Here is a 20,396-nt window from a genome sequence, read left to right on the forward strand (position 1 = left end):
AAAAACATTCAGCTTTGATATTAATGAGTTTTTTGGGTTCATTGAGAACATGGTTGTTGTTCAATAATAAAATTATTCCTCAAAAATACAACTTACCTAATAATTCTGCACTCCCTGTACAAACTTTGTCCATTCTGTGCTCCAGATGGGTTAGTTGCATTAACAGTGTTAATCGTGACAATGAATTCACGAGCGTTAATGCGTTAACGTTGACAGCCCTAGTTTATGACAGTCGCGAGGTGAAATTGGTTGAGAGACAGTTTCTAGCGACAACACTGCAAACCGGAATGGAGACCAACTTTGAAGGAGAACGTTCTTTGTTTCCAGTTTGTGTCACAGCTTCACAAGTTTGGCAAGTTAGTCAGTTAGCAAACGTTTGCAGACATGTCTGTGTCTTCCTTGCAAACTACAGGCGACCACAGCGGTCTGCTAGTGACCAAAGTGGTTTAAAAAAAAAGTTTTTTGGTGCAGCACTCACTTTGTGACCAGTTTCACCTAGCAACAGCAAGCAACCACCAAGAACCCCCAACCACTCAGGGAATAGACATTTTTAACACCGAAAACAATAGTTAAACAAGATTTTGGTTACTTCTTCGTCTTTTCTAATTAGCTATTCATGACTATAAACACAGTTTAACTCAACCATGTCTAGTCTTAAAGATGTTCATTCTTTTAATACAGTACACCCACTAATAACAAGCACAAGCATCCTGTACGTGTATTTTAGCGAAGGTCTTGGAATAAAATGTGCTTAAAGCTAACAGAGAAGCTAACATCACACAGTTAAAATCCATAATTTCCTTAATGACCAGCAAGCGGTAGAAGTGTTTCAAACTAGGCATTAGTTGTGTTGCTGTTTTCTAAAATCTGATATGGATCCCAAGGATATGCTGTAAGAAAATACAGTCATGCTTTTTTTAAATCTGTTGGCTGCCTTGTAAGCTCATTTTAGAAAGTCACTGATTTAGCGTCAGCGACATATGTGGGTTTTGACAAGCACGCTCATTATGTAATTACCCATCAAAGTGACAACACTGTTTATGTGACCACATTCACCATCAAAGCTGCCCACCCGTCTTTAAAAAATTAAAATTTACTTTTATTGTTCTGGTGTCTTTGGTGTCACTCTTTTCGGATTTTCCTTATTTCTTTTCCTATTGACGGTTTTTTGTGTTCATTTTCTGAAGGTGGGCTGCATCATATGAAAACAAAACAAAATCTCCTTGGGATTTCTTTGTTCCACCCAGACAACTTGTCCTTAGTTTTTACTAGTTTGGGGGATTTGAAAGGGCATTAAAGTAAAACTCTTATAAACACACAATTAAACTGTTGCTTAAGACCTCACAAATTGTTGCATGTAGACACAAGTGTCTTGTGCCTTGCCTTTCCAGAATCTCTTTTATCTCTCTTTGAAGCACATTACAAAGAAATAGGAGTGTGGGCTAACCCATCAGTGCCATAGCAACAAACTGAACCATTTCGACACTATGTATGACTGTGTTGGCTGTTTTTTTTTTAACTAAAATTGACCATAAATTGAGGTAACCCTGTCGATGTATATAAAGGGACTTCTTGACTAATGGATATGCAACTGTTTAGTCCACAGAATCATCTAAAGTGTTCTATATATTACCATTTGCGGAAAACTTAGTGCCCCAGTGTAAACACAGAAACAGACTTTGTTTATGGTACATACCATTTCAGTATGAAAAATGGTTGCCTTTAGATGTGCTATTTGAAGAACAGAAAAACAGAAGACGAAACCCCCGAGGAAACATCAACCTCCTGTTTTCCTTATCTGGTTTGTGTTTTATCATGACGGAAGCGCAATGTTCCCATCGCTTCCTCCGTGATGGTGCTAGTGAGAGGGATGGTGATGAGTGAGTGGATGCTCTGCACTGACTCGTTTGGTGCCTGAGACAAGAAAACTCGTAGCCGCACAATAACGTTGGCGATTGATGTGACTGTCTCTTAGGATGCCCAGTTTCCCATTGGAAGCACACCTCATTAATCTTTGTATCAACATAAATTACAATAATAATACCACTCAACAAGAAACATCAGAGTAAGTCTTCTAAAAATATATGAGAGCCTTAGTTTCCTACAAATGGCCCTCAGTGGTAATTGTCACTGGAGGAAAATATTTGTTTCCTCCGTATTTTACGCTGTCACACCTCATTGTTACCTAATAATCTCACGGTGAAATTGAAAAATTGCTTTGAATTATATGATATAAACATGTTGTGTGTCGATAGGCTCCCATTGCATCATTTCCCTCTTAGTCTGCGTCTGCAGTCTACTGTTTAATAACTGGGAAAGAGGTGATGTAGTTTCAAAGCCGCCCCCGGCAATGTTTCCATACGTGGACCCCTCATTATCCAGCTTGTGTACAAGTGTGAAATTCCTGTGGGATTTTAAAGCAGCCGCTGCCAGTTTCAGCAGCGTCCTTTGTAATTAGCTGCCCGCTAACAAGTGGCGTCTCTCCTGCAGATTAAAGTCGAAAACCAACAGGACTTCCAGGACATCACCAGCGTGGTGGCTCTGGCAGGGACGTACGCCACCACCGAGCCGTACATCCAGTCCAAGTACGATATCAGGATCCAGAAGATCGGCAGCAACTACAAAGCTTACATGTAAGGTGTTTTTTATTGGCTTGCTGCAACCAACTTCTGGTGGCTGTTGGTGGCATTGCAGGTGAATTTGAAAGCAAATATTTTAAGCGTTTCAGTAGGTTAATGGTAGCAAGGCATGTGGAGCCAGTGGGAAATGAACTCTTATAAAGCATCATCTGGAAAATAAACAGTTTCACCAATAATGGCAAATTATATGTTAAAGTAGCACTTTTCTTGGATTCCAGGCAGTTTTCAGCATTAATGCCTTGATTTTCATGGCCTCGTGCCCCAGCTCCACCCATCTGGAAGCCATAGACATTCCTGTCAGCCAAGCATATTACAACAAAGAATTTGTGCTCAACCTTTTAGCTTTCAAGACTGTATCTGAACAATTGCTCAACCGAAATCGGAGAGGGGGGGCAAAGTAGCCAAGGCTTATCTCATCGTATTTTTTTCCCTGCCCTCACCATTAAACCGTGTCTTTGATTGGCTTTCACACAAACATTATCTAGGTGTGGATTAAAATGGCCATCCTTGATGAACTGATGATAGCTTCCCCCTTGAGAGGGAAAAGCAAAAGTTGGGAGCGATTAACTGTTGCTGGAGCATTTTAGCTTGTTTTTTGCAGAAATATGAATTCATTTCCTGGTGCCCCCCCTTCAGGAGAACATCCATTTCTGGTAACTGGAAGGCCAACACAGGTTCTGCCATGTTGGAACAGATCGCAATGACTGACAGGTGAGCTGGTTCAGAGATTCTCTTGGAAAAATGCAGATCTGTTAAGTACACTGAATCATTCAGACATCTGTGTTCAATTGAATACACTGGCACTACTTTTAAGCATGAATCTGATTATCTCATTGTCCAAAAGTCTTGGAAGCCTTTCCTGACATTTATAGCTGTTAAGTCCATTCTTCCTTTAATGATATCTGGAGTGATTATTGGGTTTTAAACAGTCAGCTGTTTGCGTCCCTGTGCTTCAGATATCGTATGTGGATAGACTCCTGCGCTGAGATGTTTGGGGGCCTAGACATCTGCGCTGTGAAGGCCGTGCATGGAAAAGACGGGAACGACTACATTATCGAGGTCGGTGTGTTTTCATCTACAGCTCCAAGGAGAGTTTCAGGAAACAGGGGCTGAAACTTGCTCTTTCATTGCATTATAGTGTATTTTAGATAAATAAGATCTGTCATCATGTTTCATGAGAATATTGCAGGACATTTGCAAACATAACGGTTAACCAGCAGTTAGATCGCTTCTCAGCAGCATCACAGGGCTAAAGCAGTTTGTGTAAGCGTTACCTTGGATTCATTCTCTTTCCCTGCTGATAATACTTTTCATATCATGGGTGAAAGTCAATCGGGAAGGGTGTAACCACACTTGCTGGCACATGATCTTCACAGCCTTGAAAGAACGATTAGTCTGCAGACCAAACATGGGCAGCTGAATGAAAACAACATCAGGAGTCAGCGGTTGACTCACTTCATCTTCTAAGCCAGTCTGTTTGTTTGAGTCTGCTGGTAAAGTTTGGCAGTGGAAGTGTAGCTTGCAGCTTGTAGACAAATAAAACTGTCATGGCGTGACTTGGCGCAACCAGTTTGGTTGGAGGTTTGGGCTTTCAATGTGATGAGCGTGGCAGTAACAGTGCCTGGGACGGGGTTTCCACTGGGGCCACTAGAGGTTCACTGTTCAGTATCTCTATATACAGCATATAACATATGTTACACATAAGCATGGTTTAAAGGTGCAGTCTGTGGGGCTTTTAGGTCATTTAAGAGGGGCCAAAAAAAGAAGGTGGAACTCATAAATATACATCGATTAGTGTGTAATTGTCTGAATGCAGGTGCCTCATGTGTTCAGGTCCTGTCTGAAAATTTCAGAACATATCTTTACCTATTCAGATTCATCAGAATCAGAATCAGAAAGGGTTTATTGCCAAATGTTGAGCAGGTTTACAACATTAGGAGATTGCTGCGGTGCTTCAGTGCAAACATACTGTCATAAATTACGCTAAAATAGACATGAAAATAAGAATAAGAATAAGAATTAAAAGTGCTAAGTAGATAAGAGAGTTGAGACTCACCTTGATCATCTGGGTTTTTGAAGTGCTCTCAAGCACTTTATCCTATTTAAGATTTATACTATTTAACATTCACATGCCAATAGATGCATCAGAGAGCAACCTGGGGGTCGTATCGTGCCTGCACCCTGCAGACAGTATCATGCATGCAGACTGGAACAGCCAGGGATGGAAAATACAATCTGACATGGCAAAGGTTAGCATAGCAACACATCTATGTTGCTATCATTGTCTGTTAGATTAGTTGGATAAATTATTGTTGGTCATTCACATAACATTCTTACGTACTTTTTTTTTTCAATAATGACATGAGAAATATAATTCATTTATTTAGAATATGTGTTATGGGGCTTTATGGGTCAACTCACTTTATTTATCACTATTAAATAAAGAAAATCATTTAATAGTTACGCACACACGCCATCTCCAGCAGCCTCACAGGTCTCACAGCCCCAACAGAAGGAATAACTTGCACGTATATGTTACTATGATGAGCTTCCCTGGAACTCACACTTTCTGTATGTCTTGCTTTTGTTCCACTCCAATAATTTGTTGTAATGCTTATTGATTCTAATCAAAGTTATCAGTTTATTTATTTCTTTTTTATATATTTGATTTCTGTCCTTTTTAAAAAATATCTGTTTATATAAAATCGTAAATACCTTACCCAGAAATGCACATTTTCCTTTAACAATTATTCCCAGGGGCGAAGCAAGAGACAAATAGTTGTGTGCAATCAGTTTTGTTTTTAGAGCAGCTTCCTATGCCTTCAAGTCTGAGGAAATGAGCCAGTTTGGACATCTGAAATGCCCAAACTTAGGATCAGAACATGACATCACTCTGGTGACTATCTGTGTGCTGGGAGAGAGCGGTTGTGAGAAAGCAAAAAAGACCTCAAACTATCCCAGGAAGTATCTATCAGCTCCCCAGGGGCGTGTAGTCTCAGTACTAGGCTGCTACGACAGAGAAACTCACGACACAGTCAAGTAGCAATGTTTCCTGACAAGCATTACTTCCTCCTCCTTTACTCCAACCCTAGATGGAATTTAATTAAGTGCGACGTTGAAGAGCTGTCGGCCGTCACAGTCAGAAACTGTTTTCTTTCTTTCTGTTTTTTTGCATCAGAACAAAGACAGCAGCCGTAACACCTCACCCTAATGCACAGTAATGAGCACTTCATTAACACATTACTGCAGCTGGTATCAACATGAGGCAAACTCCAGCTTGTGTCACTTCACTGGGAAATGTATAGATAATAGGGGTGCAGTATTGTTATGTAACATGACACAGTGCACCACAGCGTTTGACAAAATGACATGACAGAAAGTATTTTATATACACAGCTGATCTGACAGGATGTGTCAGCCACATGACATGAAGTAGAATGGCTGTGCTGGTGTAGTCAGTGTCAGTTAGTCCATCTCTTTGGGCAAGACTGTGAAGATTGTTGCAGACCAATCAAAACACGTCCCATAGCAACGGCACTCCCTAGTGGCAGGAGCCTCACCACACCACAAAAGTGTGGCTTGAGTAACACAACAACGACCAAACACTCAATGGATGCCAGATCCCAGCGCAGCTGCGCATCCATGAGGCTTCCAATCCCACAACCCACAGGACCCAGAAGACCCGCCGTCAGATTTTGGTTGCGCGTCCCCAAAGGACACTTGCTGAAGTCCCAGCACATGGGGAGCCTACACAATAGCAGGCACATAATACTTTAAAGAAACTTTATTTAATTTAGCACGTGTAAATTCAACAGACTTTACATAAAAGGTAGGTCTACGATGCCTTAAGGCAAGAAAAACAACAAAACTTTCTAAGTCTTTGAGATTATCAGTACAAAACAAGTTTTTTAAATTACAATGTCAAATGTAATATTTTTCTACTGGTCCACAGAAACAACACAAAACTTAAAGGGCTAATGTTATGCCTAATAATGATTAGAACATTGTTGGCCTAATTGTAAGAAAATATCATTATATTACAGATTCAGCCATCGGGAGTGACTTGATCTGTTGACAGAGATATTTCAGATATTGTGCCTTCAAGCTAGCAAAAGAGAACAGCACACATGTTGCTATCTTGAAGCTAAAGTTGTTTTCCCAGAAATGGATGACCCTCTGGCCAGCCCTGAACGTCAACTGCACCATCATTTTCAACGAGCACATTTCACTTTTGCTCTGTAAACATTTGCCATGCAGCCCGATATTGTCCAGAAAACACAAACCTTTGCTGCTTAGTAAAAGTACAGGACAACACCTCTGTGTTCCAGTGGTGAAAGAACTACAGCAGATCCAGTCTTCTGTTAGATGACTCTGTATCCTAATAAATCAGCAGGGTGGATCCCGCTTTAGCTTGCCACCGCATGCCGTTTGAAGTGGGGCCTGGCGGTCTTTTACCAGGCCTGCATTCAGTCCCCTGTGGTAATGACTCAACTGGCCAAAACACCGTGCCACACCCGACCTCGCTGCCAAATTCTAGCCAAGAAGCTGGGTACACACAAAAAAGGGGGAGCTTTAAAGGGTTCTTTAGCTTGGGAAGTGGTTCTGTGCAGAACAGAGAGATCCCAAACAGCTGTGAAAAACAAAGAAAATGAGTGGAAAAGACGACTAGTTTGGGTGTCCTCAGTTTGTTATAGGCGTTCTTAGAGGCTCTTTTAAATAAAGCTTTTGATTTTCTTTCAATTTTTTTTCATCAAATGTGGATTTTTTTTAATCAGTTTAGATTGTGCTTACAAAGGACGACATAAAAACTTCGGTTGTTTTAGTTCATTATCACTGACAGATTGTTCCACGACTTTTCAATGATTAGCTTTTTTGAGAAAGTTTTTGCAATGTGTAGCAAGCCCACAAAAGAAACAGCCCTATAATGATATGCAAAAAAGCTTTAAATTAATAAGAAATAAAATAGACGAATTTAAACCTACAACTGCCTTTGGGTGCTCTCCTCCTTGCTGGGTGTAGTTTCAGTCCGAGTTTCTGAAGAGCAGTACACTCTTGGTTTCTTGTATTACGCAAAGAAATCATTAAATAAATCTTACACTTTGGTCCGTAGTTTGCTGTACTAAGGCTTTTGTAGCTTTGCCTCTGTATACCACTACAGTGGATCTTAAATCAGATAGTTAATATGGAATTTAAATGCTGTATTTCAAGGGGTTTTACAAAATTATCAGATGAAGTTTTCAGGATTTATATTTTTATGCAAATCCCCCATTTTCAGAATCTTAACAAATAATTGGACAATTGACTGAAAAGCTGTTTCAGGGCGAGGTCAGGCCTGTTCCCTTGTTTTGGAGTAACCAAATCTAAAATCTACCCTTCTAAATTATTTACATTGGGAGAAGCAGCTTCACCATAGCTCTCAAGCCAAGAACACACGCAAGGAGGTAGCAAGTGATGATGTGCAAACCACTGGTTACACTCATAGACAGTTTAAACATGAACTTAGCCATAGTTTGTGGTCCTGGTCCTGTTTTGGAGCATCAAGTTGAACATTTCCCCGTTGCCATCTTTGCAACACTGTGGATCAGACGGTGAAACTGGCGAACGGCTTATTATTGAAAACTCATTAGCTGGCGATGTGTCGATTCCGTACCATAACTAATCCTCAGTTTTTGGAACCAAAATTTACAAAAAAAGACTTCAGTATGGCCCAAAACAAGTGAACGAGCCAGCAGGACAGAAAGCCATTTCTTCTTTTTGCAGCCATAACGATCACCTTATGATAACCTTAAACAGATTGCAGGTCTTAGACGCCAAGTTTTGTTGCTCTGGAAACTACCTCCATGTTCTATACCAGGGGTCCCCAACTCCAGGCCTCGAGGGCCGGTGTCCTGCAGTTTTTAGATGTGTCCTTGATCCAACACAGCTGATTCAAATGGCTAAATGACCTCCTCAACATGTCCTGAAGTTCTCCAGAGGCCTGGTAATGAACTAATCATTTGATTCAGGTGTGTAGACCCAGGGTGAGATCTAAAACCTGCAGGACACCGGCCCTCGAGGCCTGGAGTTGGGGACCCCTGTTCTATACTGTCTATGGCTACACTCAAGATCAAGAAGGCCAGATTAAAAAACTTGTGCTGTTCTGAAAAGAATAACTTGTAAAAGAATGATGGGAGAAAAAGCGACCACATCGTCAGTCAAACATGGTGGAGGCGGTGTTATGGTATGGACAGCTGTTTAAAAAGAGCCTAAAGAACAACTCTAGCCTGTGTGAAAACAACAAGTGGCTGCTCTGCATCGTACCCCAATCACCCCGAACCAGTCGGAGCAGCTGGTTGCGCCTCCATGAGCCTGGATCTGCAGGTTTCCTCCTGTTAAGTTTACATTTTTCCCGCCCACTGTCATGAGTGCTTGCTTAAAAGAGGTCGTTTGATTTTTTGTTTTTTTCTCTACATTGTTTTAGGCTCTTTACCTTGCAATATAAAGCACCTTAAGGCGACTGTTGTGAATTGAAGTGAGTTAAGTCTTTGCCTGCATCAGTATCTTGTGCCATAATAAGTCACATTCATTTGAATCTAAGCAAACACCAAGTGTGTGCTAAGAGGCCAGTTTGTCTGAAATTGGACTAAAGAACATTTTTGGGATTTAACTGATACCACTAATAAAAACAACTTCAGCCACAGAGAGCTCCAGTACAGTCTAATCTCTGCCTGGCATATGCTGTGTACCAGAGGATAAGCGCACACACACACACACACACACACACACACACACACACACACATGCATGCATGCCTGCTGATGTGTTTACAGCCTGCAGCTGGGGTGCGGTGCAGCAGCTTCTTCCACCATGATGGGCATCTACATCCTAGCCAGCAGCAGCAACACTCCTTTGCTCCTGTTTGTTTTGGTTTTTAGGGAGGAGGACAGCAGGTCTCTGAGCCTCATGAGGCCTGTGGTTCTGCAGCACACATGGACCTGCATGTGAGCTCAAGTGCTGGGAAAAAACATTTTTGCTTGTTTTTTTTTTTCTTTTTTGATTATTTTAATTATTTGTGTGGCAATGGGTTTGGTCTATGCCCTTCAAAGTCATGCCCCAGCAACATAATATTTACAGATGGAGCCACTTTTTTTTGCAGATCACTGGAAATTCTAACTTTGGCTTCTTGTGTGTGTTCAGATAAACCTATTTAGTTTATCCAGAGCTTAACTAGAGAAGCCTGTGATCAGTCAAAATTAAACTGTTGTAAAGCTTATATGAACACACATATAGAGAAATAAACTAAAGCATCTTTTTTCACTTCTGTTTATGTGATTAATTGCCAGAGCACCGAAGACCTCCTGAGAAGACAGAAACTCGCAGTTTTCGTCACACACTTCTTTGTATCCTCCAAACTGTGGTTGCCACAGGGCTGTAAAGCTTGTTTCTGACCCCAACAAACATGTGATCTACACTAAATGACTCATCACGTGTGTCCACACACAGTCTTATCACTAATATCACTTGAGGGTCAGAGTAGAGGAATTCTGAATAAGAGGTAACATCCTGCCATCTAGTGGGGGAATTTTTACACTTCAGCTGAGGTCTGTTTGTTTTCTGTCTCTGCAGGTGATGGACAGTTCAATGCCTCTGATTGGCGAGCATGTGGAGGAGGATAAACAGCTGATCACAGAGCTGGTCATCAACAAGATGGCCCAGGTGCTGCTGGGAGTTTCCATGCCTCAGCCTTCTACTGTTAAGGTACAAAAAGCTTTTAAACAAGCCACTACTACTACTGTAACTCACTTTTTTCATAGTACCAGGCAGTAATTATAAAAACTGCTACGAATTACAAAACTTTGTTACCACTTCTACCAATAATGCTAATAAAATTTTTCTACTATGGATACTTATTATCAGGTCTGTTAATTAATAATGTTGTCACTGATGATCACTATAACGCTACACAGTTTTACCAACTGCAGTGACTACTGTTGGAGTAGCACTGTAATTACAAGCAGTGCTTGTATGGCCATACTTTCACCTGTACTCACACTGATAATTTTTTTCATAAATAAAAAACTTAAAATGCACTTTTCCAAATTATTACACACACATAGTTTCAAAAGATTCTATAGGTTGTAGAGAATTGAAAATGGCCTTTTGTTGAATTTGCAGCATTAGTAGATCAATTTCACTGAAATCAAAAGCTATTTCAATCAAAAACATCTTAACGGGTCAAGTTACATATGAACATAGGAACCCTTATTTAAAAGCAGTTTTACAATTCTTGCATACATGGAACTTGTAAATTTTTGGAAAGTTTCTACTTGAATGTCTTTGCAGGATGTCAGAATAGCCTCCCAGAGCTGCTGTTTGGATGTGAACTGCCTCCCACCCTCATAGTTTTTTGCTTGAGGATGCTCCAAAGGTTCTCAGTAGGATTGAGGTCAGGGAAGAATGGGGACCCGACCATGAGTTCCTCTGCTTTTATGCCGATAGCAGCCAAGGATGCAGAGGTGTTCTTTGTAGCATGAGATGGTGCATTGTCTTGCATGAAGATGGTTTTGTTGCAGAAGGCACAGTTCTTCTCTTTCTACCATGGAAGAAAGTGGACAGTCAGAAACTCCACATACTTTGCAGAGGTCATTTTCACACCTTCAGGGAGCCTAAAGGGGCCGACCAGCTCTCTCCCCGTGATTCCGGCTCAAAACATGACTGCACTAACTCCTCGCTGACGACGCAGCTTTGTTGGGACATGGTGGCCGTCCACCACTGCATCCATCTGTACCGTCCAGGGTTGCACTGCACTCATCAGTGAAGAAGACTGTTTGAAAATTAGCCTTCATGTAGTTCTGGGCCCACTGCAGCCATTTCTGCTTGTGAGCATTGGTTAGGGGTGGCCGAATAGAAGGTTTATGTACAACTGCAAGTCTCTGGAGGATCCTAGACGTTGATGTTTGCAGGGCTCCAGAGGCACCAGCAGCTTGAAATATGTGTTTGCTGCTTTGTTTTGGCCATTTAGCAGCTGTTCTCTTAATCTGATGTATTTGTCTGACAGCAACCTTCATCATTGTGCCTTTATCTGCACGAACCCATGTGTGCTCTGACTCAGCCACAAATCTCTTAACATTATGGTGATCATGCTTAAATTTTCGTAAAATATCTAAGATTTTCATTACGTGTCCAAGGCATTCAACTATTTCACGCTTTTCAGCGGCAGAGAGATCCTGATTCTGATTCTGATTCTGATTCTGATCCGTTTTCCTTCCTATATTGCTTAAAAATGGTGGTCTGCTTAATAATGTGGAACATCCTTCTTTAGTAGTTTTTCCTTTAATTGGGCTCACCTGGCAAACTAATAATCACAGGTGTCCGAGATTGATTTCAGTCATCCAGAGAGTCCTGAGACACAATTGCATCCATGGGTTTAATTGAAAAACAACTTATTTAATCTTTATGACAATTTTCACAATAATTTGGAACGCGGTGTGTTTCTAGACTAGCATCTGAATTAATGCTATTTCAGCATCTATGGTCACTTCACTAGCGCCCTTGTTTTTTTTTTTTTGTTTTTTTTCAAACTGTCATCACAATTAATGACTTCCACATATAGTATAGATTGCTTATTGTTGGTTCATCAACAACCATATAGCTTGAAGCCAGATTGGACCATCTGAAAGGAAACAGCAGGAGGAAAGCTCTGTGATGGTTTGGGGTAGGATATGTTGGAGCTGATAATCTGTGGCATCAACCTGAGTTGATGTATTTGCAAAAACAATCAAAATGTCTCATCGTGGAAACTGTTTCCTTTCCATGTTTTCAAAAATGTGTTGTTGTCATGGTGTTAGCAGTAAAATTCAAGCATTTTTATGTAAATGATGCTATCTGTGTCTTTTTGTGTCTTCTTCAGACCACGCAGCCCAGACGAGGTAAGTAAAGTGCTTCATTATGATTCATTCCACTACCTTCTGTGGTGATACAGTACAGAGAAATAATAAGCCTGTGCATCACGTGTTCATGCATGGTAGGGGGACATCGTTCCGCTTCTGCCTCTCCATCTCAGTCGGCCCAGGGATCCCCTCAGAGAGCCCGGTCTGCCACTACGTCTCCCAGCCAGGCGTTCCAGCCCGGTCCCATCCCTGCCTCTTCTGGACCTGGAGCTGGGAAACAATCACCGCAGCTGAAGTAAGTCCAAGCTGGGGTTCTGTTAATCTCACACATGACTTTGCTTACGATGATTTTCCTCGTCGGGTAGCTAAACCGTCTTCGTCTTCGTCGCGCAGCAAATCGCAGTCGCTGACAAACAGCTTCACGGAGACGTTACGAGGAAGCTTGACCGACGACGAGGCCAAAGCCGAGACCATCCGCTCCCTCCGACAGTCCTTTGCCAGCCTCTTCTCTGACTAAAAACATCCCTACCGCTTTCCTCTTCCTGTCATCAGGTTTCAGAAAATAATAATAATTGCTTACTCTGTTTGTTATGGAGTCGCCTCTCTCCTTTCCATGTTTGTGAAGTTTAACACTGGTGCAACCCTCTGTCTTCAAATCAGTGATCAATCTATCACTAGAAAGGCCAGTGGATTTCAGAGGACCTACACCATGTTGACTGGAGATGGTAGATTTTAAGATGTCACCAAACCCCCCGTTCACGTTCTAATTATTCCATATTCAGGTTTAATCTACGAAACTCCTGAAACATTTCTAGTCACTCCAATGTTGTGTTGAAACCTAAAACCTGTCCATAGAAATTGAACTTCCTAGAAAGCAAAACCAGCCAATGGCCTTTTTAGTGGTAGGTGATCACAGTAGATATTCATATTCTCGCTCGTGCTGCTTGGTATATAATTGTTATTCTGCATTCTCTTTGTCCGACCGGTGAAACTATTTCTATGTTCATATTTCTACATTTATGTACATCCGTCTATCTTCAGTTTCTTTATTCGACACACAGCTTCCAAATTGTTTGCAGATGTCCATGGCAATATTCTGATCTGAACCAGTTCCACTTGAGTCATGAGAAGCGTACTGAATCCTCTCGCTTCACCAGCGGTCTCTTATTAAGCATCTTAGCCAGCAGCAGCATTTCTCAGACATCCGTGTGCTGTAGACACATATTGGCTTATGTAGTGACTCCTCTGCCTTGGCCTAACTTTACCAAAGTGCTTTTTAATAACAAAAAAAGAACAGTTTTTTTTAAAGAAACAACCCCCTTAACTTGTTTGAGATCACAATCACACAGAAAAACCTTTGAGCTTGTGATTTTTTTTAACGAGGTGCAAATGCTGTACTGGCTTACAGCCATCGTCTTCCATCACAGCTCTGCTCTTCCCCAGCAAATTGTTCCTTTTCTTAATCTTTTATGCTTTGTTAATAGCACCGTGGGGTATTTGTTGGTGTGGGGACTGATCTAGCAACTAGTACTGGTGAGTCTTTAGAAGCAAACAGCAAGGCTCTGATATTTTAATCATCTGTCTCTTGTTCTCTGTCAGCTAGGATTGCAGCTCATTTATTGTAGTTCTTTTTAGGAGTTTTGCTCTGTAGCAGATATAACCTACGCACACATATACCTGCAGGAATGGCAGCCATCCTCTTCTAACATCCGTCACTGTTTTGGATCTGCATGTAAATGAATGTGATGTGTGGAGCCAACCTGTTTTCTTCCACAGTTTATTTGATGGGAGCTGACGCTTACTTTGAATTTTCTGGGGGAAAAAAGTGCATTTTTGGGTAACTTATTATGAAATTAGACACCAAGTACTTTTGGTTTATCGTAGATGAACTATGTAGATTTTCAGCATATTTCGCAAGATGGAATGTGCATACGCAATGAAGCCTTCAAAGAAAAACTCTTAATTGATGACTGATGGCAAAGATCTCTTATGACTATTCATTGGATCTGAAGGGTATGCAAAACATCTTAGTTTACCAAAGTCTTAAATTTCCAAAATATTCTTTTAAAAAAAATGTTCAAAAAATAATGAGTGAGCTACAGCTTTTAGCTTCTTGTAGCAGCAAGCTCAAAGACACAAACTGACTACATGGTTTTGCTTTCCATGCAAAGAACAATCAAAGTATGATACTCTAAATAAATTGGTACTTTTATTAGAAAATTATCAAAATAGTAATGGTAAATAATAGTTATATCTTGTGACTTAGAATGAGCCTGTAATAGTTTCTCCCACCTTCCATTTAATTCAGAATCTGGATCTTTAGTAGATAAATGATAATCCCAAAGCCAGTGTTAAATGATGAAAGTTCCAGAAAAGGAGAAAAAAGTTAACTAGCCATTTTTGCAATAATTACATTCATTGCAGGAAAAAAAATGCCACCACAGATTGCATATTTATCCTGCAAAACACGGAAACATTACAGTGGCATTGACTAAAGAGAGCATGGCTTAGCAGATGTAAATAAAGTGAATTCAGGCTTCGTTTAGTTTCCTTAGCTTCAGCTTCTACTTATAAATTTAACTAACAGGTTTCTTTCTTCCTTTGAAGCAATGTTACTGTGGTGGCAATTTTTTTCTGCATTTTTCAAATGGCTGGTTCTTGAGTTCAACTAGAAAGCTAACTAGCTAGCTAGAATGCGGCTAGTCAGCTAATGGATTTTAGCAGTAGTGGTTTATTAGCTTGCTACACCAAAGGGGACGCCATGGGTTTGTTAAAAATAAATTAGTAAATTAAACTTAAATATGCATTTCTGATGGAAACGGTTTGAGGCTAAACATACTAGGATACACGAAACAACAGAATAATGCTAACTAAAAATCAATTACATAAAAGTGCTAATTATTCCTAAATAACTTCAAGAAGACCATTTCAAATTTTAGTCTAGCTAAATTTTATTTAAATCATGGCCATTCTATCTTCCAGAGGGGATGTTCCACTTTAATAAAAGCATTTGTGAGTTTTCAATGCTAGCTTGGTCAACTTGGTTGGGGTTTCAAATGTCTAAAATTCCACAAATGTATTTATTTATTTATAAAGAGCAGGTTCAATCTGCTCGTGTTAACCACCCTTGATAATTTAAATATTACTTTATTTTTTTAAGTGCTCATTACGCTTTAAAGTAACAACATTGTGGTTTTCCACTGTAGGCAGTAAGCTAATTCTCCTGTCAGTTGTCATGCTAGGGCAGATAAACACTAATGTAATAATTACTTAGCTTGTATTTTTCATTTTGGAATAATGAAAATATTGACATTGCTTACTGTGATTCTTTTGTTTCAAGTTATTGCTGGCTGTATTAATTCTGACTTTTTGTCAAATTCTCATCTGTAATCTCAGATTTACTGCAGTGTCTTGTGTTAAACACTTTTGCAAGCATCTCGTAGCTTTTGGTACTGTGTCAAAGTGGACCAAATCTGCATTTGATTGTGAGGCCCCTTAAAGGTTTACATTAAATTGTTCCATCTTACCTGTAAAGATTATTGCCACTTCATATATAATACTGCAGTGTGATAAGCCATAACCAAACCGAGAGTATTTCCTATCCCTTATGTGCCACGCAATAATGGCTGTGACGTTGCTGAAAAATTGAAATGTTAACTTTAAACACTGTGTCTATAGCCTAACTTGTCCTGGAGAGAAACAGCAGTTACTCTTTCTGGATATCAAGGTTATCTCAAGATATAATTATTTGCTCATTCTGTCAGGGTGAAAGATGAAAGAACTATGATGTCACTTTTCTCACATTTTGGGTTTAAAATACAGTTTAGGATCTGGCATGTTCCATAAATCTGTTTTATTGGGTCAAATTATAAACAATGACCGGACATCAAATAATTTTAGTTTTGTCACTACTGTAGGTTTGCTTCCCTTTTGTCTGAGGGTCAGATGTGGACCCGTACCTGATAGTTTCTGAGCTGATTTAATTGGAACTGAGCTGCAATGTTGATTGGTAACTACCTCAAGTTCAGCAGTGCTCTGCTGAAACTGACAATAGAGTGGTAGTACTGGACAAGATTTTGTGCACTGAGCATGGCTTCATGTTATAACTGATGTGCTCATAAAACAATAAACCTGCTGTGGTAAAACAACATCTAAGTGCAGAAGGAATAAGAGGAATACAATTTTGTTAAAGTCAAATATCGAGTCACACATTTTAAAATTCTTTGTCTCAAAATTTCCCCCCCAGTTTATACATTTCTCCAGTTTTTCAAAATGGTATTTAATTTTATAAATTGTCTTTCCTCTTTCATAACATTTCAGTTAAAGAAAACATTTTGTAAAGTGTTACTAGAATGCAATATAAATTGAAATGATTTGGGCTCTTGAAGGTATCTGTGTCAAAATCTTATTTGAATATTGTATCTTTATTATTTCAAGTGATGTTGTGCTTACTATACTGTACATGTTACAGATTTCATATTTATGACAGATATTTTGATGTCACTTTTCAGAATTTTACTTCCTTTATGATGAAACATAGACTGTATATCAAAGATGGACATGGCCACTGCGCTAGCATGTGTTGGTTTGTAGTTAACAATCCCAGAGCTTTCACTTTCACATTTTGGTCATCAACATTTTGGTCTTTTGAGTGTATTTGGAGCTGATTAGTTAACACTTAGACTAGCTAGTTAGACTTGTTACCAAAGTGCATCCGTTATTCACTGTGATATTAATTTGGATGCCAGTTTTTGCTAACACCAGGCTTAAACCAAATGTGTAAACATAAAAAGGCTGTCCCCCTAAAACCCCTAGTGCTGAAAAAGCAAGGATGAAATTACAATTAGGAGGTTAGCTTACTGTCATTAACAACTTAACCATGGGCTAAAGCACTGCTAGCTTTAAATAGACTTAAAGCTAGCATTTAAGACCATAAATACATCAAAGTGTGAGAATTTTCCCATTTCAATGGAAATTTACAATGGAATCCAGTAGAGTCGCCCCCTGCTGTCATTTAGAGAAAATGCAGGTTTAAGGCACATCCTCACCAGCTTCACTTTTCATGTCCATCTTTAACATACAGTTTGTGGGTTTAAAAGGGCACTCTCACAGGTATTTACGCCCCAGGTTTACTTCTGCTCGCTCTCTTTGTCTCTATAGATGTAAGCATTTCTAGTAATCCCAAAAGGCCGATTCTGTTCTGGATGTAGCGTTTTCAGTGGGAGAAACAGGTTTCCCCAACCTTGTAAACAGGACATTTGCAGAATAACTGTCACTTGAAATGTACTGTTTCAGATTGGGGAAACCTGCAGTCAGCTGAGACTGAAGACGTCACTCGGATGAGTGACGAAATGTTTCTCCCACTGAAAACACTACGTCCAGAACAGAATCAACCTTTTTGGATTTACTTACCTGGACGATTGAGCATGCATCAAGACATTTCTAAGAATAGTTCACATATCATTTGTCATCGTAAAGAGAGAGGTGTTTGAGTTAAGCAGGTTGATAGCTATCTCAGCCAATCACAGTGCCAGATTCACCTGTTTCTCCCAAAACAGGTTGCTGATGTCACCAGTGCTATATCTGGGAACTTTTACAGTGTGTATGGAACGTATGCTCATTTCATAAAGCTTTTTTTTTAAATTTCCCCAACATTGTTTTCATTTAATATATAACTTGGAGCAAAGGCAATACTCTGCTACCAGGGTTGGCTCATCGTCATTTGCTCTGGGTGTGTTGAAGTGATGCATAGTGTAAGACTGAATTAATATGCAGCCACAGAGACTTACAATGAAATACAGCTATTACTGAAAGCAAACTCAACTCTACTTTAATGTGGCATATGTACATGAGAGAAATAATGCCGTTGCACGGATTCATTTGCCAGTTTTTGAGTTCACTGTGTCCCTTCCTCTCTGCTGAATGGTGGGTGATATTGTAAGTGTATTAATGTTGTGTATATTGGTGTAAATGTGGCATGAAAACCAACCCCTCTTGTGTGCCTCAGGTGTATAAATTTAGGCGTTATGTGATCTCGATGTCTGGCTGCTTATTTGTGAGAAGTGTGATGTAATTTATTAGTATTAACATTATTTCTGTACTTTTGTTCTTTTGTCTGAACGAAAGATTTCTGTTAATAAAGTAAAAACTTTTATTATACCTGTTGCCGTGCATTCCAGTCTCTATCAGTCATCTGCTGAGCTCCACTTGATCAGATTTGAAGGTTTTTTTCTCCATTTATGGTCATTGAAACAGAACGTTTGGCTATTACTGTACTTTTAAAAGCCCTGTTTGAAAAACGCAACTTTCAGAATATGTAGCGATAATCCCAAAATCCTTTCATCTTGGATTATTACCCTTTTTATGTTTCTCTTGGCATGATGCTCAGGGTGTTAAAAGCTGTCTGGCAACACAAGGCCAAGGAGAAAGAAACCTGCCGGCATCCAGTGCTTCTTTTCATCTGCTGCCCACTTCACGTCAGGTCCAGAAATTAATTGTGTTAAGAGATGATATTAAACACACTCAGCTGTGAATATGTCACTGAGCACACACGAACGTGTTATAAATTCTCAAACAGCACGATCATCATTCAGGTATTACTACTTTACGACCGAATGTGACTGCCAGACTCGAAAGCCCAGCTTTAAGGAGTAAAGTACTCGAGAAGAACTGAACTGAGACGATCGTATTTTTGTGGCCAACCTTAAATTCAAACTACAGTATTTCGTTTCCCCCTTTTCTAATCACTTTGGCGCACTAGAATAAAGTGTAAACAGATGTAGGCGTGTAAAATGTCTGAACTTAGAACAAATTTTGAACACTTCTTCTTGTACCGATGTAGTTGGTAGTGTTACTTAAAGTATGCAGGTCCAAATAAAAGCTGCGATGGTTAGGTTAACAAATACAAAGAAAGTTCATGAGGAAATTTTTTTCCCGTGCATCCAGTCATGATGAAGTGATGAGCCCTGTTGCCCGTAAACTAAAACGTACGAACAAATATTTATGACACCGTTACCAACACCACTGATTAAATGATGCACATGTTTCCTCATCAAGCAGACACTGATCAGCACTCGCTTTCAGTTAGAGTTGTGTTTCTATTGCGGTTCATTTCCACCATATGCTGAAAGCATTATATGGCTCTTGAGCAGCTCTGTGTACATCGCCTAGTCACTACTGTTTTTCTATTGTAGGTTATAAAAACAAAAAAGAGAACCTTTGAGCTTTTAACCTAAAGGGAATACTATGTGTTCATCAATAACTGTGAGTGACCCCATTCACATTACACACTCATCGTTTTATCTCCTTTTTTTATAGTAAAAATACTCATTGGTACTGAATTTATAAAATTTACAACATGACACAACATCATGGACAAGAAAGAGACTGACTTTACCTCCAACTACAATATTTGTTTGTCAAAAAGATAATCAAATATCTAATAATTTTAAATTACTTACACAGTATAGTAATATTGGTGGGGTGTGTGTATAGCAGCTTGACTGTTCCATAACTTTAAGAAAGAAACCCACTACCTATACTGTTCACATACTTCACTGCAATATAAACAATGTGTCAGTAAGAACACCACAATCTTGCAACCCAATAGAGAAGATAGTTACAACAAATACAAAGTGAATGATTTACTGTTTATATGACAGAAGCCGAAACGCTAATATGGAGGTAGCCAGATTCAATAACACGATTATTGTGGCTGAGATGATGATGTTTGTCTCAGCCACAGTAAGATGGCAGCATATTAGCTTCTGCAAATCGGAGCCCGCTTGTGTATTTTTAATGGATTAAAAATAGTTTCTCTGAATACATCAGTGTGTTGGAAGATGCAATTGCACACTATTAATGTATTTTTATGGGTACAACATTCCCC

At 39.7% G+C, this 20,396-nt stretch overlaps 1 protein-coding gene across 1 annotated transcript in view; it reads left to right on the forward strand.

The window, feature by feature from the left end:
* Window positions 1–17,701, forward strand: part of syn3 (synapsin III) — a 127,799-nt gene extending 110,098 nt beyond the window's left edge. The window contains exons 9-15 of the mRNA XM_005733098.1: window positions 2,491–2,633; window positions 3,276–3,350; window positions 3,596–3,698; window positions 10,245–10,376; window positions 12,529–12,547; window positions 12,647–12,803; window positions 12,902–17,701. Of these exons, the coding sequence (XP_005733155.1) occupies window positions 2,491–2,633; window positions 3,276–3,350; window positions 3,596–3,698; window positions 10,245–10,376; window positions 12,529–12,547; window positions 12,647–12,803; window positions 12,902–13,025 (753 nt within the window). The 3' untranslated portion in view covers window positions 13,026–17,701. The remainder of the gene's footprint in view (window positions 1–2,490; window positions 2,634–3,275; window positions 3,351–3,595; window positions 3,699–10,244; window positions 10,377–12,528; window positions 12,548–12,646; window positions 12,804–12,901) is intronic.
* Window positions 17,702–20,396: the final 2,695 nt, after the last annotated feature.

The sequence above is a fragment of the Pundamilia nyererei genome, unplaced genomic scaffold (genome assembly GCF_000239375.1).
Source record: "Pundamilia nyererei isolate P.nyererei 1_Seehausen unplaced genomic scaffold, PunNye1.0 scaffold00050, whole genome shotgun sequence".
Taxonomy (NCBI): domain Eukaryota; kingdom Metazoa; phylum Chordata; class Actinopteri; order Cichliformes; family Cichlidae; genus Pundamilia; species Pundamilia nyererei.